This window comes from Vanessa atalanta, chromosome 4 (assembly GCF_905147765.1).
Source record: "Vanessa atalanta chromosome 4, ilVanAtal1.2, whole genome shotgun sequence".
Taxonomy (NCBI): Eukaryota; Metazoa; Arthropoda; class Insecta; order Lepidoptera; family Nymphalidae; genus Vanessa; species Vanessa atalanta.
This window is the reverse complement of record NC_061874.1, coordinates 8919660-8943964: the sequence shown is the minus strand read 5'-3', so window position 1 is coordinate 8943964 and position 24305 is coordinate 8919660. Positions and strand designations below refer to the sequence as shown.

Below are 24305 nucleotides of genomic sequence, written 5' to 3'. Positions count from 1 at the left end.
CTATGGCCTAAATTCGAATGGAGTGAAGTAAATATTTGAACAGCATTTATCCCTTATAAATGTTGTCGCTGGCAAGTTGCAGTAAACTTTCCTTCTCGTTTCTAGTTCAGATGTACACATATTTTTTGTTTTGGTTGTCTCGATATTTTCTAACAATCGTCAGATACACATATCTTTTTGATGGAATTGTGTTACTGGTTTGCTTACAAAAGGTGAGCTGATAAGGTGTGCTGATTACTATCACTCTGCGTAAACAGTAGTACCCTTGATAAAAATAATCATCTAATACTATTCAAATAATTACACCCGACACTAGCGACATTTAAATATATCGTGTTTGTAATTATTTCGTAAATTCTCAGAAACTAAATGTGAACAAAAATTGTTGTCAAATTTATTATTTTACCACATTACCTGGCTATTTTTTGTTTCCTTTTTCAAATTAATTTAAAAAATTAAAAAAAAAAAGAAACACACACAACAGTTTTATTTATAAAACATATCTAGTAGGTAGCTTAAGCCTCAAATAACATCTCCAGACAAAATTTTGCCTAATCACAAATATTACATAATATATCTGGTATATTTAATCAAACTATAAATCTTTTCTAATAAAATTCTGGTTATTAAGTAGTAGGTATGTGACAGTATTTTTTTATTAAAATATGCCATACTTATTTTTACCTAAAGCCACTGTTATATATATGTATATTTATACAAGCATTTACATACAGTTGCTTTAAGTTCAAAGAACTATAATTTTTATTTACAAGTATTGTAATTATATATACAAAAACAGTCATTATATTTTAAATTATTATTTATTTCAATAAAATTTAATTTATTTACACTTTACTAAAAATGTTACTTTAGTAACGTTAGAAAAAATCCTAACTTCTTTATGATTAACCCATTACTAATTACTAAATATCCGTAGGAAATTAGACTTACCGCGAACTTACTACATTATGATGAAAAAATGATTTCTATAATAAATCCCAACTAATCTTCTTTAATATGGGTTATATCAAAGTTATCCTAACTAGGTTAACGCTATTTGGGATCTCTAAATTAAACTTTTATTGATAAACTAAACGTTCAAATGTAAAAGATAACACAATTGTGGAATGTTTAACGAAATTTTTTCGCTTCGATTTATTTATTTTCACGCAAAATTGTAGAGAAGATATTTTGAGCCTGCGCCGCTGCGGAAATAACGACGCTCGGCCGTGACCCGAAAGCGTTTCATACATTTTCTAACGAACTCGTCTCGTGAAACGGCACATGTTTACGTTTTTTTTATATCTAGATCATCCGGGCTGAATAAAGCACCAACTACCACTAGTTTAATCTAATATAAAAATATATCTTAAAGTATTAAAATCTACGACACATATTCCCGGTATTATTGTACTTAACGAAAGTAATTGTTATTTATATACGTAAGTTCATTGACATTTTGCAGACTACTCATTGTTTTTATTACTTTATATCTATATTTTTTTTAAATATTTAGAACAATTTGAAAATAATTGCTGTATACTTTATCCCGTCGCTTCATCACGAATAGACTTTAACCTATAAAATTGCTAATATTTGCACATTTACGCCAGTTTCCGAACAATATGCCTCAGTACTTAACAGTTCGACAGTTCGCTTATCGGGTACGCAAGGTTTGACGATAAGGCGGTCTGCGCGCACGCAGTCGTCAGTGCCGTAATAGACGCCGGCGCACTAGCTCACGGTGATCACGGCTCCATTGTCCACTGAAACGATATGACCGCTACACGTTTGAAAATATAAACAATATTACTAAACTGCCGGTCCGTGTTTAGTAAACTTTTGTGTTGTGCCGAACATCGCATTTAACTTTAACTGGTACAGTTTAGTGGAAGAATAACGCTGCAAGTTGACTGGTAAGTTCAAATATTCACTTCTAGGTTTTTATCTCGTGTGAAAGTGTTACTTTAAGTTAAGCAAGCAGATTAGAGCAGATCACGTCGATAGTGAAAAAAAAATGATGCTGACATCACACGTTGACCGTGGAGTTTATTTGCTATGGCGATGCGGAAAGTAACTGCTAACTGCCTGTAATTGACATCAACTAGCCTAGCAGCGAGAGTGTCGTCCGACAGCGCACCCGACCGTAGCCGGCAACTTGGATCTATTTTCACTCACTATAGATACCTCTCATGTTTAAACTTTCTTAAGTTACTTTAATAAAACTAAACATTTTCCATCTCACGTTTAAACTGTCGCTACATACAGTATAGAAACACGCTCACTCTCTTTAAAACAAGAACGTTTAGTACCATGTAAATTGATTGTATAAATAAAAGTATACAAGGCTAAATAATTAGTTTACTTAGTCAGCTTAATTTGTATATATATTGTATATTGTTTTTGTTTAAATTGTAAAACATCTAATAAATCTTATCAATAACTATGCTTTTAAAGTAACAAAAGATTTAAGTACTTTTTTCTTCTTCTTATTTCAATGGTAATTAGGTAAATAGAGCGATACCGAAGAAATAGATGTTAAGCATTTTTATTTATTTGTGAAATAATACAATGACAATTTACGTTACGGCTCTTACCTTGGGGTATCGTTAAAAAACATCTGTTCGATTGACATGAAATAAGCTGTAAATTTATGAAATATTTATATTGTAACAAGTCGGGTGGAGTTTAGGAAGAAAACCAAAGGTACCTCTACCCTAAATTTTGCAAGACGAATTAAATTTACCATTTTTTTATTATTTAATCGGCTTCAATACTGACAAAACAAATTATTATTTTACAATAAATAAAGGAAGACCGATTTTAATGTAATATTATAAAAGTTTCTTCTTCTTGTGGCATCTATTGCGTACTGGAAAATAAAGGCACAAATATTTGTTACCGGTTGAGAGTAAATTCAATATTACAAGAACTGCTAATTCAAACGATGTATTTTTAAGAAATTCAAACATACAACTTTAGAGAAAATAAGTAACCTTAAGTTTACTTAGAGTTATTTTTAGAAATATTTCATCTGAGCTTATATGGTGAACAGCGTTAGTTCGAATATAAAGGATTTTAATCTTCTTAGAATATTTTTATTGAACGAAGAATGTAAGCTTTATATGCAACTGGAAATTAAATTCATACCCAAAACATACGTAGGATTAAATAAACATACAGAAACGCTCATAATGTCTTCTAAAAATGGGTTTTCGTACTTTTAAAACTATATTATATATACTTTCAAGTATATAATAAATATATATTGAATCAGTTATTTGCATTACAAGTATATGTTATTCCATAATACGGAAATAGTGTTTACCATACAGTATAAGTCTACCTATAAAAAAGCAATAAATTGAAGAACTATTTACAAAAGTTCCTTTACATTAAATTCAGAGAGCTATTGTACAATTGTACCTACTCTAGTATAAAATATAGAACATACACGCCCGTAAATTTAATACGAAACCTAACTATTTGTGAGATACTACAGACTACAGAATACTTGTCTGATTTTCTCAATAATTATTTATATTCATACTAAATATACATACATAGTCTTATATGTGTAGCCATTCAATATAACAAAAGCTATCGAAATAACTCTGTTGCAAATTATTGAATTATATTTGGATACAAGCATAGAACCAGCATAAATTTAAAATAAATTTGAATATTAAGTAGTGTATATTAGACCAGTTAAAATGAATGAAACTTAGAATATAAATCTGAACGATATCTATACCAATATAATATAAATAATAATCTACCAAATTAGAAATCTTCATGTCTATGACATGCACAAAATTATACATGACTGAAGTATATAAACAGAAGTTATACTAAAACATCTAATATTACAATGTTATTGTATTTTTTTAATGTAGATGAAGTTTTTGATTGGTGAACCATACTTGGCCTTTTTATTTGGATTATAAACATATGTATATTTAATGTTGACACTTGATAGTATATTTTTGACAAATAGTTTTAATATATATTTTTTTTAGTGCAGCAATAAATTTAAAAACAAGCTTTCAATTCAAAATATTTCTTCAATTTGCTCCGACAAATATGGCGGCCACCCATTATACCTTTAATATTGAAAAAAATCCAAACATGACACCTGCCGCCACTGACGCGATCACTGAAATTCATTTATCAAAACATTGCTAATATTATACATTAATATATATATAATGATCAAACTCTTTTACTTATGATTATTTGCGCGCATTAAATTGTATGCTGTTTGAATATCAATTTGTAATAAATGCACAATTATAACTCAAAATATCGTTAAAAATAAATATAAAAAAGTCAGCCAAGAACGTGGTCGGAAACCTACGTAACGTACTCATACTTTGTTAGCAGATATATTTTGGCAGTCTACAGATAAGAGTACTTACACAGACAACGCTCGCAATAAGCTCTATCTGCAACCTACACACGTTTGATATTAACTTCTATTATCTTTACTTGAAATTAAATACCAAGCAGCGCAATAACAAAAAACCTCAACAAAAGTCTAACTCTAAGTAGAAATCTCTTCTTTAAATAATTATAGTAAAATTTTTACAATCATAAAAAAGTCCGAAATGTAAAATTTCCCATCTTAAATAAAACTAATAAAGAAAAATTTACAAGATTTTAGCAGTGTTCATTGTATAGATAAAGTAATCTGTATTAATAGAATAGTGTATTAAAATCATTAAAACAAATTATTATTGTGCTAATTTTAACAAAGCTTCCTCATTTTAACTATTCTTTTGGAAAGGATAAGATCCAAGAAGAGGATGTCCTGCAGCAACTGCTTATCAGATATATTTTTTTTAATAAATATTATCTGTATTAAAACAAATCGCAATTATATTGATTATTAATATAGGATATAATTAAAAAAAAATATTTCATCCTCTTGCTTAGCGAAAGGACCTAATATGAAGCAATATTATATAGCATTTATGGAACATGGTGTATTGCCTACATTTTTCTCTTCCTTATTACTGGGCAAGCAAGTATAAACAGGTTAGTCGATATAAGGAATTGCACCGATCCGCTTTCTAATTCAAATATATATTAAAATAAAGATTATTTTCAATTTTTAAATTAAATAGAATTGTCTCTGGTAACTTCTGATCAATTACTATTACCAGGCTTGAAAATTACGACATCGAGCATAATATTCAATGCGATAGGAAGTTCGCGACGCGAACAAATGCTGTGCTATCTTTAAGAACAAAAAATATACAAACGAAACAAAACAAAACATAGATGATTCAAAAATATTCCAGTACCAGAACTCCTTCCGGATTTGTTGTCTGCAAAAGAAGAATTAGTTTTTAAAAAATATTAAATATTTCGGCTCTAACTCTTTACCTAGGTATTTCTCTATAAAAAGTTCTTCGGGGTATTAGAATTTTAAAATATACTAATCACTATAATAGATACTGCAGCGAACACTCGGGCGAAGCTGCAAGACAACATTAATAGAATGAAAAATATTAAATAAATGTTATGTTAATATAGAAAGTATACTTTGTTGTAGTATGTTCAATTTTAAAATTATGATACGACTACTATAGAGTTTTTTTTTGCAACACTTGTATATCGATGCATTAACCTACTTGTGCGAATTTGTTTCTGCGAGTTAAACATAGCTAAGAAATGGGTTAGTGGGTAAAAGTTTTCATTCGAATGGTGGAAAACAGTTTTACAAGTTTTATTACTCATTTAAAGATTTGTGTTGAAGATTGAAAAGAGCAGCCAAATCACCAAATCTTGAGTCAAATACCTTTAATCTGTATGTAGAATCGTAAAATATGTAAATAATTAATAGTTACAAATCAGCTATAAAGATAAATGTACCGTTTTATCTTCTCAAGTGTGAAATTTAATAACAATGGAGTGTTACTAAATGAGACAAGTCGTTAACCGTTATATTACATATTGATCATTGGTTATCTCAAATAACTGTTATCTTTAGGCAAACATTTATTGACATGAATGTACCCATTGAATTGCAATAAGTGGTACTCACCTATAAACTATACTGGCCGACTCGCCGGATATTGTCTGAATGCTTACTTCCTCGAAGTTCGCTTAATATTACGTTTATGAGAAGTCTTTGTATATGAATACTTAATTTGAGAATAATACAGGGTTAACAGAAAGTCGGACCGTACCTACATATGTAGTTAATACGTACGTTTATTAATAAATCCTTAAAAAATAATTAAAAAAGAACTTTTTTAGTATAACTTTGTATAGTCAGTTAGTTATATACAATGTTTGATAAGAGGTTAGATTGCTTATCGATTTTCGATTTCACGAAAAAACTACAAATCCGATTGATTTGGAACCTTTTTATACCGATAGCTTATAATAACTGGACGTTACAAGGTTATACCTTATGTTTCAGTAAAACATGTTTTTGAAAACAAAACATATTTTTTCTGTCTTATTAGGAATAGAAAAAAATTACAGTCGGCTTTACAAAGAAGCGTTACGAAATGTATAAGAAATGTCATGAAAACTTTGTATAGTATATTTATAGATCTTGAAAATTGCGACCGTGTATATCTTCTTTATATATGACACAGTAACCATTTAATGTTTAAAAATATGTTAGATAACCTTAGGTCAATTTATTTGACCCTTAGGGTTAATCCTTATCAAAATAAACATCATATTAATTTTAAGTATTTTCTTTTAATAAAAACTTCTATTTACAATTAGCCGTTAAGATCAGTCGTCTTAGATATATTTCTAATACATCACTTGCATTCATCTTGTTCTAATATTGTTAATATTATTAAAACACAGAGAAAACCTTAACTTTACCTTTTTTAAATAAACATGAAGTGGTATATACTTGCATGTTTTTAAAAACGCAAGATTTTTAAGAACAATCATTTGTATGGCTAAAACTTGTCTCAAGACTCATATTCATAAGCTTATATTTTATTCGCATAGTTTGTGAAAGTGATTTCTTTTATGTATATTATTAACTATTATTTTATAATTTTATTTTTAATAAATTTTAAATACTCTCGAATATTTTTTTCCATCTGCGTAATCTTATCACCCACACAAACAAGTATAGCTTTTTTGTACCATGACCGTTAGACGATCTATACTCTATAACAACTTTCGTTTGCCGCTTGAACTAAATCCATCCTCTATAGGAAATTATATGACGAAACTAGAACAAAGATGCCTAATACGCGCAATTTAGCAACACGTTGCTGAATATGCCATTTATTTTCAAAGACTTAGTAGATATCATTCTAGTAATCAATAAATGAACATTCCGATCAAAAATATTTAAGAGCTAAAAATAAATATACAAACGAAACAAAAGAAAACATACAGGTGATTCAAAAATATTCCAGTACCAGAACACCTCCCGAATTTGTTGTCCTATCAGATCTCGAAAGCGAGGGAATGTAAGTGGTGTATATATGGCCCTTGCAGTTGAGTAGTTATCAGGAGAAATTGATTACATACATTTACCTACAAGCCGTTTGTGAAAGTAATTTAAGTTTTACAAAGTTCTTAATCATTTTAATTAATAATAAGAATATATGACGTACAATATAAAAAATATCATGTGGTAGACTGTCTCGAGAGTGCTATAAGCTAATTAATATCCGTTTCAAAATAACAATTAAAAAAACAAGTTGAAAGAAATCTCAAAATAAACTGATTGGCTGAAATTATATATTATAGTGAATTTATACTTTGCGTTAAGACAATGATTGGTTTTTTGTAAATCTTGACAACCATTCTATATTCCATTCATAAAATTGCTATAATTTATGCATTATTTCATAAATGCTCCCCACACACTTCCCGCTTAACGTGCAGTAATTGAACAGACTAACACGTTCAACGCAACTATATTTTATCCTCACATGCATTAAGTAAGCCTCACGATTCGACTTTACTTTGTTACGAATATAGTTTTTTATACATATTTAATTTAATTTAAAAAAAAAATAAGGAGTCTAGTCTAATAAGTCTTCTTCTATCTCTAAGCCGCCTTTTCAACTGCCAGTGACGTCTTAGAAATACATATTCGAAGCAAACGACATTTTTTAAAAGTGTTTGTTACTTATAGGATTTTAATATAGGACATTAATTTAGTAGGTATAATATGGTTGATTGATAAATTTATGACTTTTTGACATGCATTAATTAATCAAGATCCGAAACCACATCTTATTTTAAAAATATTGTTGTCTTTTATCCTATTTAAACTTTCAAGTCATATAGAGGTGAAGTCCGTGCGTTTGGTGTATCTTTCTTTATTTTTGATTAAGTTTAGTACTCTTTTAATTTCCAGTCAGAATTACTGTTTTAATTGACTTTTACTGTCTTTTTTGTTTTATTTATTTTGATACGATACAAGATTTCTAGTGCTTATCGCACTCGGCCAGCCTGAACTTGATGGTATTAGCTCTATTGATTTTTATTTTGCATACTTTCCTACACATGGATGAAGTTTCCGGTCATAAACCTAAAAGTTGTGACAAAATATATTTGATTAAGATTATTAGCTAAGTAAATTAAACAAAATATAAATAAATTACTTGACTCAATACTTAAATTAAAAAGTAATTCTTTGAAAACATATCATGGTTAAGATCTAAAAACATCTTTAAAAAAATGAAAATGTATGTATGATGTAAGAAATAAAATACACAACCAATACTCAAAATCGAGTATTAAATAATTTCTTCTTTCGTCAGGATTCTACGTTTGAGCAATCATGGCAATGAAGGAATGGCTACAATGGTTACCGCCACCTCGGTCGCTGCTTGCGTTGCTGATCGCCGTGGCTGGCTTCAGCGGCCGGCTCTTCGCTGCCCACGTCACACATTCACCGACACTTCTCATCGATACTTGCCACTCTCTATGCCGACTCGTCGGTCTTATTACTACTTTACTAGCCTACAAGGTATTCTAAATAACGAGTTACATACTTTTTCAACATTCAACTACTTAAAATATTTAGTAAAACGTTTAAACAGCTTACACAAAATTATTACAGGAGCCCATTGTAGAGTGGCATGAAATGGATTTGTGATAATTATGAAACAATTATAATCCATGACATTCAACTAAATGAGGAATTTAAAATTAGTAAATAGACTAGAAACTATAACTAAGTAAAAATGTAAATAATTAATTAGTGTCAATATTTATAAACGTATTTTGTTTTTAGTATGAACGTGCAGATGAAGGCACTGGGCGCGAGGGTCGTCTACGGAACACATTTGGATGGGCTCGTATTGAAGTTGTGGGCCGTCTATCCGTTCACATATTATTCGCATCTTTTGCGCTAGCCCTCGTTGTGAATGCACTGCAACTCGGCGTGCACTCCTCTCACGTGCAACCGCCTCGCTACCCGAGAGTGATAGTCAGCAGTGCTGTCATTGGTCTCCTGTTTAATGCCATCAACTACATGCTACTTGCTGGTAAGCATCTATTAACAAATACGTATGTATGAGTAAAAAATGCTTGGTTCTGCAAATCTTTAAGTAACTTCATAAATTTTTTTCACACACTTTAGGTTATCACGTATGACAAAAAACATTTGTACGTTTCAACACTGGGCTGTAAAATTCAAATCAAGCACACAACCCCAATGCATGTGAATTGGTAGCTCAATTCAGTAACATAGAATATAAATAATTCAATATTAAATAGTTGCATTACATGGCAAGGCAAGTATAGCAATACCTCATATGAATAAAGTTCAATGGTACCGTACATATATATATGTATATATTAAAAAAAATTGTAAAATAAAAGTAATTTTTATTTCAGTGTATTAAGCTTAGTTGTATTCTACATACATAAGTAGGTACGAAATAAATAGTTATTATTATGTTTTAATAACATTTAACTTTCTTAAACATACAAAATTATACCGCAACTGGAAACTATTTAATAATATAGAATGTGATAATTCCGTTTCATTTAATTTATATAACACAATTGTAATGCAATTTATTTTAATTTAATCAATATCTTGGTATATAATATCAAAAATTTAGTTTTGATATTATTTTTACAGCACTATCGTAGTCAATGTTATGACAACAACCACGAAACCACGAACGTTTTAACCACAGTGTGAAAATATAATCGAAGTAACAAAATGCAATTTATTTCTCAGTATAGCTATAAATGTATAGTACACATTATGTTACAATATTGTTATTATTTGGAAATCCCAGGTAGAGAACTAAGCTACAGTCGACGGTTGAGTATGACAGAGGGAGGCGAAGTTATACTAAAGACTGGATCAGCAGAGCCTGTGCTCGCTCATGCGCCCACTGACATAGCCAGTAAGATAAAGTATATTGAACATAATATAATAAAATATTAATCTAGCCTATGGTCAAGGCAGGAGCATGATATATTATAGTCCACAGGTAGGAGTGTACTCATGTATATTGAACACTGACTTTTCTTATTGCTCATAATGTCATAGGACGGCACTCCGATACAAGCGGAAATATAATAGGTACAGTATCAGCAAATTGACGCTCTCTCTCTCTCCCGATTCTTAACAGAAAACTACGACTACTTTTATTATTTAGGTCCATATCTGGTTCTCTTTAAAAACTATATTTAACCCGAGGTCCAAGTGTCTATCCAATGCTGTACGTAACGATTTTTTTTAACCTACGTAGTGGTATCCAGTATGAACGTGAATATTAAATTTTATGATGGTTTGCGGGTGAGGGAGAAGAAGGAGAAGGAGAGTGCGGATTTAAAACTCATAGTCTCTGAAATATATTACAGTGTGATAAATAAATAACTCACAAGAATGCATATATTATATGTATTATAGTGTGCATGAAATTCGCAGGTAGTCTATTTGTGATGGGAGCAGGCTTGACTCTGGAATGGGAACCCATTGCAGCTAAACTAGCCGACCCAGCTCTCTCGGCCAGCGCCGCCATAATTCTCGTCATATTCAACTATCCCTTCAGTAAGTAATCTAACATTTCAAAATTTCAAATTAAGGTCACAATATTTTTATAATTTAAGAATTTAATTTTTTATACGTTTCTTATGCTTAATACTATGAAGTATCAAATGTTTAATGCAATCATGTAAGCCTTCGTAACTCATTATATTATATTCACTGTTCACCTTATGAATGCTGTCAAGAAGACTCATCTTCTGATTAAATTTATGCATACCTTTACATGTCTGGCCATTATGGTAATTCATATTACGAGGTTAGGTCAATGACATGGCTACAAGTATTCGTGGAAGCAAATTATTTATTTGTAAAAATGTATAATACGTATAGCTTTATGTAGCTACATGTAAAATACAAATCTGTAAAATCTGAATAAAAATTTCAATGTACATTAATATAAGAACTATACCTATCGTCCAAAAATATGAGTATTCAAGGGAATACATTATTATGTACTTTGTTTTATCACTAACAACAATTTACTTTGGAGTTACTATATTCGTTACACCAATCGTTTTTTAATTCTCGTTTTCTTCTGGCTTTATTATCAGTGAAAATAAAACGATTTTAATGTTTTTACATCATGATTAAAAATTTTTACTTTTGAATGAAATTGTACATCGTTAATATTGTTAAATAGTGCGGGCTGCTGGGCTAGTGTTACTACAAACGGTGCCCGAAGGTCTGGGCGCGTGCGAGTTGCGCGCGGCTGCATTGCGCGTCCCCGGCGTGCTCGCCATACACGAGCTGCACGTGTGGCAACTGCACAGGGATCGACTGGTGGCTACAGCGCATATCTCCTATGATTCGCAAGAGGTAATGTTTATTACGTCACTTGTATTGTATGCATGTTATATATTAAACCACGGATATATAAATCAAATTGCGATGCACATTTAAAATACATAGATCAGAATTTCAAATTTCATTTTCAGTTATATCCTCTTTTGGCTTTATTCCTTATTATATAACACAAAACCTTAAGGTCAAACAAAATAAATTAACCGAAATATTAAGGCAAATATTATAAAAATGCCTGCTAGTGTTATTGTTACGTTACTTTTATAACTAATAAGTCTATTTAACATTTCTAGGCATATTTCCGCAGTTCGAGTGTCGTGTGCGATATATTTAAGCGACATGGAATTGGTTTAGTTACATTACAACCAGAATTTACTCTCTCCACCATCTCTGGTAAGTATATTTTTTATATTTTTAAACTGTAAGCGAATATTATTTAAAAAAAATTTGATATAAAAATTCGTTGACTGTTATTTTGACAAATAATTATAGTCACATTTTCTATATACAATACACACTAGTAATTGTATTCTTGATTAAACATATATTTTTTAATAAAAATAAAACCAAAATAACAAAGCAAACTCTCACAATCGGTTACTACTTTTTGTTTTAAAATCTTTTATCTAACGCGATTTGCTGCTACTACTACTCGTTCTTATTAAAGCTTTATCAAAAATACGTTTCTATACTAATGTTGAATCTCTAACAGGTACAGACGAAGAAAAGAAAATGTTGATAGATTTTGCAAATGTGGCTTGTTCATGTCCCTGCGCTAAAGAGTGCACCGCACCTCGGTGTTGCCAAGCTGCTCAGATACCTTCCATTACTCGCATTTGAATATCATTTCTTATTGAAGATGAGTTATCGGACCCAATAACAATTGAAGTCCGAGACTGAATGTCCGTTGGAAAATTAAACAAACATAGGTATACAATTCAGTTAATAATGAGATTATTATAAACTGAATCAAAACATTTTGAAAACGACGGCGATTGCCATTTTTTTAGTTATGAACCTGCAGAACATTATTAAGACATATCATTACATAATGGTAACAGGGTAAAGTTTGTGCTCATATTTTGGCAAAATTTAAGCGTTTAATTTGAGGCTTTTTGTTATACAATTAAAACTTTAACGGATGCACACGAATTGAACATGAATAACCGCTCAATTTTATTAATTTAAACGCGTAATGAGTTATTTGTACATATTATATATAAGTAGTAGTTAAGATTGTACCACAAATACAGAAACTAGTACAACCAAAGAACTTTCGGAAGTCATAGCAAATGTTTTTATATACGTAGCAGTTATTCATTTAATGATATCGGAGTGAAAGTCGACAAGACGTGATAGAAGGTCGGGTCGATATTGTGCGTATATTTTTACTATTTTTGTACGAAACAAAATGTCATTGTTGTGATCGAGATTATAGTCTAGTAATATAATATCTTTAGAAAGAAATATATTCAATAAAAGTTATTACGTGGATTTGATATTTATGTTGATTTTGTTACATTATTCCCACCAGTTAATTATAACCTCATTGACAACTTGCCAATTTAATTATATTAGTTAAGGATTAGTGTTTATAAAGAAGATATACTATAATTTAGTTTTTAAGAAAACTTACGAAATTATTATTCAAAAGTGATTATTATTAAACGGCCTTACTAATCTTATGCAATTTTATAAATGATAACTAAAGGAAATTCTTCAATAAAACAGAGAGGCATAATTGAACGATTTATTAAATGATACAATCAAACAAACAGTGCCTTATTCTTAACAATTTTATTATATGTATAGATTTATGTAATTCACTATTGACTTAACAAAGAAACCATAACAAATACTTATGGAATTACTTATGTAATTTAGCGGTGTTAAATTAAACTCTGATCCTCTCTTTCTGCCAACACTGATTTGACATTCGAAAGAATAAGACAGCGTTATTAAGCTTATCACCACTTAAACAATACATCGCTAAAACTGTTAATAACTAACTTAGACTTCTATTCTATTAGTATGATAATTAGTGTGAAAACTGTAAACATCGTTTGATATATCGACTTTTTTTAGTTATCCGAATACTAGGTAATCGATTCAAATAATTGTGATGTTCCTAGACAGTATTATATTATGGATATAGCCCATTGATAATGTTATTTAGTTACTAAACGAATTACTCTTATTGACAATAATTAAGATAAGTTGTATACAAAGTTTTGTTGACTATTGTTTGTAAAATAAATAATATATATGAACAATAAAGTGTATTTTAATTTAACAATTTCTTAATTTCACTTAAGTATTAATAAGTAATAACTTACATAATATGAAATTTAAAGTTATATCAACAATACAGCTTGAGCCTCTTATACTTAAGAAATATTGTTTTATAATCTAATTATTTACGCAAAACATTATTATTTATAGTACTAGGTACTATAAATAATAATAAGTATTACTAATGAAATTCGTTTTAATCTGTACTTACCTAGTTGTCTATTACGAAAATCAATTACATATACCGTTTTAGTTTATATTCCAAAGTTAATGCAATGAAAAAAAATAAAGAAAAACAACAATAATTATACTTCTTTGTGGGCTTTCGCGAAAACCCATCCGGTTATTTTCATGCATTAAGATTTTTACACTGACATTTAACGTTCAACATTATGAATATATATATGTATATAACCCGGTCAAAATATCAGAAGTGTTTCCCACCCCACCGATTACGTTCTGAGCCGAGGTGCGATCTCATAGAAGACACCCATCTCAGGACAAACGTCACTCTCGAGCTCGAAAGGGTTCAAATTTCAAGGCTGAGTTGAGTACTCGCCCCAACATCCGGTGACGCTGTAAAGGCCCGTAGAGCCAACAGCACTACTACACACAATACAAAAAAAACTGTGGACTTCATATGCGATACTCCCGCATCGTCAACTCAGTTGCATTATTGCAGATATTACGTCATCGTCGCCAGTACCACAGATATTTTGATCAGGTTGTACATTATCATTACGTAAATTTTTTATATGGTAAAATCATATTTCTAAATCAGAATGAATTAGTCTTCATGCTCATCAGCATGATATAATTCGGAAGAGTTAGTATATACTAAGTGAAGTCTTTTGCAATGTAAAAGCTTACAGACACGACTTTTAACCACTTTATGACAAGACTTACCTGATCCAGAAGCGGGACGCTGAAACCACAATGAAATCATAGTTAATTGGACCGTAATATGTTCCATCCACAGCTTCGGCCTTTGCCAAAACTTCGGCCTTTTTTAGCCGAAGCCGAAGGTTTGGCCGAAAGTGTTTTTTGCACAAATCTGGCAGAAGCCCAAGGTTCTGTCAGTCACTACTTATTTTATCTAAATTACTTCATAAATTAAGAGATTGACGAAAGCAAAAAGGCCTAAGAAGTTTGTTACTGCCATTTTTCTTTTCTTTTTTATACCACTATTTCAACAATGTACCTCATGCATGGAGAGTTGTTAGGGATATTTATCTTTCGTTCCGTTTAAAACGACTATTTTAAACCTTACTTATAAAGTAAAGTAAGCAGATTAACAACCGACATATGCAGGTTTCCTCACGATGTTTTCCTTAATCGCCGAATGCGACATGAATTATAAACACAAATTAAGCACATGAAAATTTTGCAGTACTTGTCTGGATTTGACCCTGCAAACATCGGTTAAGGTTGACATCTAGGCCATCTTGGCCTTCTTATAAACATTGTTATAACAATTATATTGATTCTCTCACCAGAATGTGACGGTAGTTCAGTTTGACGGAGAACTCGCAATCGCCAAAACACTCGCTCCACCCGAGCCACGGCCCCATCTCGCAGTTAACGTCTTATACGTCACCCGCAATATGAAGATTCGTTTATAATGACCATTATATGAATATTGAATGCTTCAAATAAGAGGAGTCTTTGTTCTATAAGTGTACTTATAAACAAAATATCAACAATCGCTTTTATCGTATAGGAAAACAGCTTAACTAAGATTAAAATTATAAAAAAAATATATATATCACTAGGTTGCTTTGAAAAAATCAGCGTATTGTATGTGTATAATGTATAAAATTAATTCATATTGTGTCAACAAATTATTTACAGATTCGTTTTTATTAATAGTGGAATGCAGTTGTAAGATTCGATTTCCATTAGACGATATTCATCTACAAGTTCGGTGTTGAGTTTCGAGTTTGATGTTGCAGAATAGTTCTGCTGGATACTTAATAAAAAATAAAACAATTCATTATAACACTCACGTTGACAATAGGTACTATAAACAATCACTACATTTGTAAAATAAATGTAAAATCAACTATTTTGTATTTTGTTTAATTTCAAATATCAATGACTGTAAATAAAATTATTTAAATTGAATTTAGTTAAAATTAAGCTCACCAGCTGGAGAATCATTCAGCATCACTTCGTTGTCTTCAGTTGAAGGAGTTGCTTTCACTCTCTTCGTAATCGTTTCCAAAAGTGATGACGTTACTATTAGCGAATTAAATTCCCTTTATTACAACATGTACTAGTTTACTTTCATCGGAACTTAGTAGCTTCAATAGATACGTTTACTTACTTTCGAAATGTGTATTACCTGTGGTTTCGTTTTGGATTACACAAGCCCTTTGACAATTCTCTCTGCTTTTAAAATTATTAGCATTTCCTCCACACCCTGTATAACCAAATGGTTCGCACGCACCACGAGACGCTTCATAAAACCAGCGCTCTTCGTAGCCCCGACACGGACCCACCGATACAGGCAACTTGCACACGTCTGCAAATATATTTTTAGCCATTATTAAATTGATTTTTGCTTTGCTACTGCAGATTTGATGAATACTGATATAATAATTAGTTAGCCATAATATTTCAAATTAGTTATTTATAGTAAAGTACTACTATCAGATCGAATTAAATATATTTCGGTAACACTATTTTCATTAAACTGAACAAGGATACGATTGTAATTTGGACAAAAGGTTATTAAAATTACAGGCTTTGATACGTCGGTATCTTCAAAAACTAATGTGCTAGATATTGAAGAAGAAATTTTAGAGGTATATAAATCTCTAATATCAATTTCAACTCTCGTATATAATTATATTCTATTGTTTACTTTAAAAGGCCCGCATAGGAAACTTCCAACTTCTGCGACTACGTTTACAAGCTTTCTCTCACAAAATAAAATCTACTATCATCTCTTCAAAATCTAAGAAGAAAAATAATCTAATTTCTAAAGAAAATTACTAGTAATAAAATCTTACTTAGTAATTTATATAATTACAAAAGTTAAATTAATTCTCATCTGATATTAACCATGGGTTGGTTCCGAAACCGAATGTTTCTTTAAATATTTCAATGTATAACTCAGCTTCAAAAGAAGCTAAATAAAAACATGTGAAATACAAAAAATGAAAAAATATATAAAGCAACAGCGATGACGGCCGAAAAGATTGACGATTAGCTTGAAAGGAGCGGCCGTGACCTCCCACTGAACAGACTTAAGAGCGCTTATTCCAATTGCCGCTTGTCAATTTTTGCTATTTTTAAGCTCGATGCGCGTAACCACTGCTATAATCAAGCCAATCGATATAAAACATCGTGAGGCTATTACATTGTTTATTCCGTATATATTTTCAGTGGGTTTTATTTCGATTATTTTTGTTCAATTATAGAATACTGGATATACACACAGTTAATATATAAAAAATAAAAACTATTAGTAAAATATTAAAATCGAATGTCGAATTTTACGGTGCTTAAGATTTGAGTAATTATATTTTTAAATTTTGTCGTCAAAACATCTAATCCAACTTTTGTGTGATATGTAAATTCTACAAAAAAAAATTACTAACCTTTAAGGACAATTTAGTGCCATTTATTTTTTAATTAGACTTCATTATACAATTTAGTGCCATTTATTTTTTAATTAGACTTCATTATAAATGGCAAGTATTTATAGTAATTAAATACTGGTCCTAAAAACACTTTATCACAAAACAATAAGTCAACATCAATGGCGTTTCTAAGATCAACAATAGTCAAGCGATACGTACGGGGTAGTAATTAAGTAAGTCATTTACGACTAGGATTGTATTATACTAATTTGATATATCCCCTCGCCATTTTTACTTATTCATTGAATTTCAAAAAACCATTTGGTAAGTGCAAATCTGCATTATATAGAGCCTCGATGCGGTCGGTCATATTCTTAAATATGATGTTAGCCGATGCACAATATTTAGTCTGAAATACTGTATGTATCTGTACTATGTTCATATTTAATATATGTCTCCATATACTTTGTACATATTTTCTAACATATTATCTTTATCTTTAAGTTCCTTTTAGTAGTTCCTAGTAGTAGTTAGTAGATTGACTAATAAATGTATAAATATTAGATTTAAAATAAAAACCTTCTGAAATGGTCTCATTCTCGCAGGTACTGTCTTCTCCGTCGCAGAGCGCTTCTTGTTGAGTCATTGTGAACTGACAACGATCTAAATGTTCCTGCACCAGTGAGTCTACTTTTGGATCATCACTTGTTATATTCTCAAACGGGAGCTCCTATTGCAATGATAAATTAAACATTAATATTCTTATTAGGCAGTGCCGTAGTAGTAGGTTAAACCCTCCCACTAGTTTAACCTAATTGTTTTTCTTTATTATTTTATTACTGGGATTTAAAAAAAAAACATCTGGCTTACAATGTTCTGTAATTCGGCGAATCGAATATTCCAATCTTGTAGTAGCCTTTTCGTTAGTTGTTTCTGCACCCGCGAGTCACGAGATACATAGAGACGTGTGCGAATTCTACGTCCGCGCCCGCAACGCGCCGAACACGGTGACCATCCACCCCATGCGGTTATGGGACAATCAGATCGCGGATTATCCTAAAAACAAAAATGTTTTGCTACCAATTCCTGATAAAAGTATAATATGCCTTTTTTACATATACCTATATTATCAAAGATACCAAAGCTGTGGATAAAAACCAATTCTAATCAAAGAACTAGTAAAGATAAACAAATCCTAGATAATCCTATATAATATCTATATAATGCACGATATACATACATAACTCTGCTATATTTTGACCTACAGATAGTTCTTGATTAATATACCTTTAGATATAATATAAACCCATTCCCTATCACTACTCTTATACATTTTAATTTTCCTTTCAAAGTCCCGACAGCAAATAAGTCATCATTTAAAAGGGTAACATTTCACGAATCTCAAAATATATATATTATTTATCAGATAAATTATTTGAGATTTAGGCCAATGATATCGCGTCAATTCATGTATGTTAATTTATGTCAAGCAAAGTTCATTTAGGTCATGTATTTTTATTTTATGCATAAAAAATGGACTTCCTTGGCGTTCGAGCTTGCTTCATGCAAAACTTCAACAAATTCGTTTCAGTGGTTTAGTCGTGAAAGCGTAACAGACAAAGTCACTTCCACATTTATAATATTAGTATAAATTTTCTGCCAACGGTCTCATACCTCAGACAATGATTTTCCTTTTTTTATCTGTTTTGTATTAGTAAGTCTCAAAGAGTTATCGTGAAGGGCGTGTAGTTGATACTTCGGGCACTGTAGGATGCAGCAGTTTATCCGATCGGCATTACATTTGATATATATTATATAACTTTACTGGTATATGTGCTAATTTTTATGCTTTAGCTTTAAGAATGACTTGTACTGTTTGTTTCCCTAATAAAGTAAAAAAATAAAAATACTATTTTAATATATATTATGTACATGTATGTACCTACATCAATGAAGAATACTAGGCCAAGAAACGTTTGCTGGATGTTTTTGATCTTTAAAATTATATTTATACATTTAAATACTCACTACAAAAAACCAATCGTAGTTTGTAGCATTCGCTAAATCTCCAGTAGGTCTGTAACGGAAAATAATAAATCATTTTCATGTCGATAATTATAGATTACAAAACAGAACTGGTTTATAAATGTTTACATTATTGTTCAAAACCCAGTGCACTAACTTGAAACAAGGTCCCGCTTCGCACGGCATGGCCTGGCTCATAACAGCGCGGGCGCGAAAGCCGACGCTGCAGCGCTTGTGCGCGCGCGGTACCAGGTAGTGCCGGGTACGCGCGCGCACACCGCAGCCCACGCACGGGGACCACTCGCACCACGCCGACATTGCACATGGACCCGTCGTTTCTGCCGCTTCTGGCTCGTAATCTGACTTCACTCTGTTTAAGGATAAAAGTTATTTCGTATATTATACCTACGAATTAAACGAGAAGTGTGAATACATTCAATAACCAGTTATTTTGAATTTTGAAGTAAAGTTTACTTGAAGAATTTATTTTTTACAACAAACTTGCTGCAACAAAATTAACAAAAAAAAAATCAGACCTGCAATGCAACCTCGGTCCGTGACAAGTGCGATAGTCAGTGAGGGAAGCCCGACATGCGTCGGCTCTAGCACGTGCAGGATACATGTAGTGTCGCTGACGAGCGGCCTGTCCTGACCCGCAAGTCACACTGCAGGGCCCCCATAGGCCCCACGCGTGAGTGGCGCATGAGCCACCTGGACCACTCACTACGCCGTCGGTAGATTGCAGACCACCGGATTCTAATATAAATATACTAGAAGGTAAATATTCTTGTGCATTGTTGAAATATATATAATTTTTTAGTGTATTAATTCAAGAAAAGAACAATGAAGAACATTTTTCAATAATTAGGCTTAAAATATGTAAAATAATCTTCATAAATACCTACAACTTCACAGCTTTTTTCGTAAAGTCGTAACCTGGTTAATCTGAGTCGAGCAAATGGACGCATCTCGCCAGTAGAACTAAAGAAAGGAGATCGCGCATCGCGAGGCCAATCGGGTCGAATAGCTCTTACTGGAGTGGGTGGGATTGTTGGACTACGACGAGACTATTAATAAATAATAATAATTAATTAATAAAGTATTAGTATACTTATTTCATTTTATAACGAGCGTTTACTGAAGAAAAGCATTTGCTAAATGCATACGATATATACGATATGTTTAAGCTGAGCTTATTTACGTCGATAAATATTGTCTTTTTATGAGAAATTACCGTATAATTGATTCCGTTATCAGTTCCAGCGTCGTATGGATAAAGTGGTAGAGTAGCTGATCTTCGCCAAGTGCAGTTTGCATTACACAGTTCTAAAGCCGAAATGCCGACAATCCAGTCTGGAGATGGTGCTAATTTTGCAGCCAAAGAAATAAGATGGTGCTTAGCGTCCACTCGAAATACTGCAAAAGTAGTGGGAATACCACCACTTGCAACTTGCTGCCATGAAATTCCGCGAGCTTTAATTATCGTGCGAATGTGATCACTCTGAAACAATATTATAAAGTAAATATTCAATTATACAATAGGAATATATTACAACGTAAGGAATAATTATTTCTCACTTCAGCCTTAAGTTCTTTCTCAAGCGCGATAGTAGTACCATCGTCAGCTAAACGTCGCACACCAGTACTTGCAACTCTACCTTCCTGCCACACTCGGTACTGTGCCGTATGAGATGCACCAATGACGTCACCGAAATGGGCACGCGCACTCTCCGGAGGAAACTCACGTGGATGAGTGTTACGACTCCAAAGACCTTCAAATGTAATCTGAAAATAAAAATGTCAATGACCAATAATTTGTCAAATTTAATCAAAGCCGACAGAAATAGATCCTTAATAGTCATGCTTACTTCATATTTAGCCTCATCACATGCACAACAAGGCTCAATGATTGGCGGCTGACGGCTGAGACTTGCGGATCCTGTTGGAGCAGGACAAATCTTCCTTGCCAATATGGAAGTTTTAGATCCTTCTGCATGAGAGGCTCGAGCACACAATCGCACGCACGACTCAGATACGATAGATGGTGCGCTCCAAATCACCTATTAGCAAAATCAACGATTTGCTTTCAATAAAATATACCTACCTCACTAAAAATCTTTTAAATAAATATAGCTAAATTATTGGCAATCATGACCATCTAGATGCAAATCCATTATTTCGAGTCACGCTACGAAATATTAAAATGTATGGTTTTTGTTTCACTTTTATGTAATACTTTATACTATAATATAAACTATTTAAATGATTCTAACACATATAAAAAACAATTAACATTTTACCACCACGCTCTTCCAATGCAGTTCGGTAGGACAGATATAGATATTTATAGGTACATATAGGATATTAGATACAAACTCACGCTGCTTTCCATCACCGCCGCGCACGAGATAAATTATAAAAACAAATTAAGCAGAATAAAATTTGAGATGCTGGCCCGGACTTTGAGGTTAAGATTTACGTATTAAAACAATGGGCAAACTTAACTTAGTAATTTAAAAAATAACAAGTTGTCCTTGCTTACTTGAACTTCGGTTTTTGGATGTGCCGTCGCGTTGTCGACCGCTGGATTACATTCTTCAAATGATTTAGTCTGCGCATCAAAAGCTTGAAACGCTCCAAATGACAAACTGTTTACTTTGCTACTATTGGTACCATTTGTACTATCATTTTGCGAGTCTTCCACAACTTCGGCCCATATCATAAAGCCCACGAAAGGCGTAGGACCTTTACCGCTATCTACGCCTTGCAGAGACACTAAATAAATTTATATTATTAATTAATATATTACATTAATGCAGTACTACATACAATCATTATTTACAACAAGCAGCAATTTAATTAACAGGTACTTTTTTATTTGTTTTAACAAATCACAAATAGAAATACTAAGGTATTTCCATATACACCATTAGGTTAATGATTAATTGCTTTATATAAGTTTATAGAGGTATTTATATTATTCTATATTTTATTTATCATTACAATCATGATCGTACCCGTATAAAGTTCTCCTGGTAAGAATAAATCAGGATCGCCAGCTACGCCTAACTTGTACAGTGAGTCTGCAGGCTGCGCGTGGGGGGGCGCTTGTTCGCATGGTTTCAATGTAGCATTCGAAGCAAATGTCTCTCCCATCATACATATTACAAATAGCAGAAGCATGTTGAATCTACTAACTAAATGACAGAACGAACTGCCCGGTGGGTCTAGAGGTTGAGCACTAAAAAGTTTTTTGAATTTAGAAATCTGAAAACAAAATATTTAACTTACTATTAACTAAGTTTCAGATGAATTCTAAATCTCAATGTTGCCGACTGCAAATATCCTATTTAATTTAGACTATTAAGTATAAATTAAATTTATTTTGTAGTTGTCAGTTTCTATTCAGTCATGGAAATTGGTAACTAATGCTTTTAGAGAATTTCTTTAGCCTTATAGAAAATTGTTGTTGCATGTTTAATTAATATATATATTTTTTGTAAATATTATCGTCATGTTTAAGTAATTTGATACTGCAAGTTTGGGTTATTTCCTTAGAAACATTAATATCAAATGTTTATAATTAAACAGATTTAAATCTTAATCATTTTGTCAGAATACAATCAAAATGGTTTTAGTATTTCGTACACTATAAAGGCTAAAAACCAATTAACAGAAAACATAGATATTAAAAACTGATGTTATTAATTTTCTGATTTCTTTGACTGAAACGAATCTAAATTAAAAACATTGAGAAAAATCGGGGAAAAGTTAATACGCACGGAGACACGAAGAATAGTTAGTCGATAGTACTAAATACTAAAAACTTTACGATTGAATATTTAATAAAACAGATAAAATATTGCTATACAATTAATAAAATTACTAGGTACACTTATAGTAGTCATAATAAGCTCCAAACCTTCTTCTCAAAGGGAGGACTATTTAGCCTAGCAAGGGAACAATCATATTATATTGTATTATTTTAGATACACTTTTAACGGGTGATTTTATTAACGATATTTTATTTTGCAAATAAAAAAGTGAAAAAAATATCTATTAATATATGTATATTCAAAGACAACATTATTATATAAGAAAAAATAAACATCCAACCAAAACACAAATAAATAATTATTTATATAGATATTTATTTTATTTTAAAAAATAAAGCAATCCCCGTACATCATTCTAAATCCCTCTTGACACGACTGTATAACATATTGAAATTTAATAAGTATGTAATCCTACTTAACAAACAAAGGGTCGAAACGCTAGCCTAAACAAAGAAAGGTCACTAACCTACTTATTTAGTTCACAAATTAATAATATTTGCATTCATCTTTAATTTTATTTTAGTTAAATTGCTATAATGTTGAATTTTATTCAGTTATATTAAATAATTCATCGCGATTTATTTGTGTTAAAAGGCACACGCACGTAAAGCCGCCCGCCCTTCGCGAGTTGCGGGGCTGAACTGTGAGATGCGAATGTATGAACGAATCTTGAATGCTAAGGGTGGATTAACACGTACATTTAATACGTAACATTATTGAATACTTAAACAATTGTAAGACAAAATCGGG

General features: G+C 31.5%; 2 protein-coding genes across 3 annotated transcripts; one reads left to right on the top strand and one right to left on the bottom strand.

Annotated features, from left to right (window-relative positions):
* Positions 1 to 1633: 1633 nt before the first annotated feature.
* Positions 1634 to 14036, top strand: LOC125077864 (zinc transporter 1). 2 transcript variants are annotated; one of them, XM_047689959.1, is made up of 9 exons: positions 1634 to 1916; positions 8763 to 8971; positions 9239 to 9327; positions 9388 to 9491; positions 10257 to 10367; positions 10895 to 11017; positions 11655 to 11830; positions 12109 to 12208; positions 12528 to 14036. In XM_047689959.1, exons 2-9 carry the CDS (start codon positions 8783 to 8785, stop codon positions 12653 to 12655), a joined length of 1020 nt encoding a protein of 339 aa, XP_047545915.1. In that variant the 5' UTR covers positions 1634 to 1916; positions 8763 to 8782; the 3' UTR covers positions 12656 to 14036. The 2 variants fall into 2 exon arrangements, with proteins under 2 accessions (XP_047545915.1, XP_047545914.1); XM_047689958.1 differs by having other exon boundaries at positions 9239 to 9491; positions 12528 to 14034.
* Positions 14037 to 16004: 1968 nt separating this feature from the next.
* Positions 16005 to 24051, bottom strand: LOC125077681 (spondin-1-like). The gene is made up of 15 exons (XM_047689685.1): positions 24022 to 24051; positions 22737 to 22986; positions 22262 to 22494; positions 21588 to 21779; positions 21298 to 21504; positions 20954 to 21220; positions 20621 to 20786; positions 20256 to 20475; positions 19877 to 20089; positions 19723 to 19771; positions 18565 to 18750; positions 18274 to 18424; positions 16452 to 16631; positions 16253 to 16345; positions 16005 to 16076 (listed from the first exon to the last, which is right to left on the bottom strand). The coding sequence occupies exons 2-15, from the start codon at positions 22900 to 22902 to the stop codon at positions 16021 to 16023; spliced, it is 2379 nt and encodes a 792-aa protein (XP_047545641.1). The 5' UTR covers positions 22903 to 22986; positions 24022 to 24051; the 3' UTR covers positions 16005 to 16020.
* Between the last annotated feature and the right edge of the window lie 254 nt (positions 24052 to 24305).

What these genes read in the sequence shown, in the direction of transcription:
- LOC125077864 (XM_047689958.1), top strand. Translation starts at nt 8,783, where the DNA reads ATGGCAATGAAGGAATGGCTACAATGGTTACCGCCACCTCGGTCGCTG. An exon ending in CAACTACATGCTACTTGCTG is followed by an intron (nt 9,492 to 10,256) that starts GTAAGCATCTAT and finishes TGGAAATCCCAG; the next exon opens with GTAGAGAACTAAGCTACAGT. An exon ending in TGCGCCCACTGACATAGCCA is followed by an intron (nt 10,368 to 10,894) that starts GTAAGATAAAGT and finishes TGAAATTCGCAG; the next exon opens with GTAGTCTATTTGTGATGGGA.
- LOC125077681 (XM_047689685.1), bottom strand. Translation starts at nt 22,902, where the DNA reads ATGCTTCTGCTATTTGTAATATGTATGATGGGAGAGACATTTGCTTCG. An exon ending in AAAAAGCTGTGAAGTTGTAG is followed by an intron (nt 20,476 to 20,620) that starts GTATTTATGAAG and finishes TATTTATATTAG; the next exon opens with AATCCGGTGGTCTGCAATCT. An exon ending in AATCCAAAACGAAACCACAG is followed by an intron (nt 16,346 to 16,451) that starts GTAATACACATT and finishes ATTCGCTAATAG; the next exon opens with TAACGTCATCACTTTTGGAA.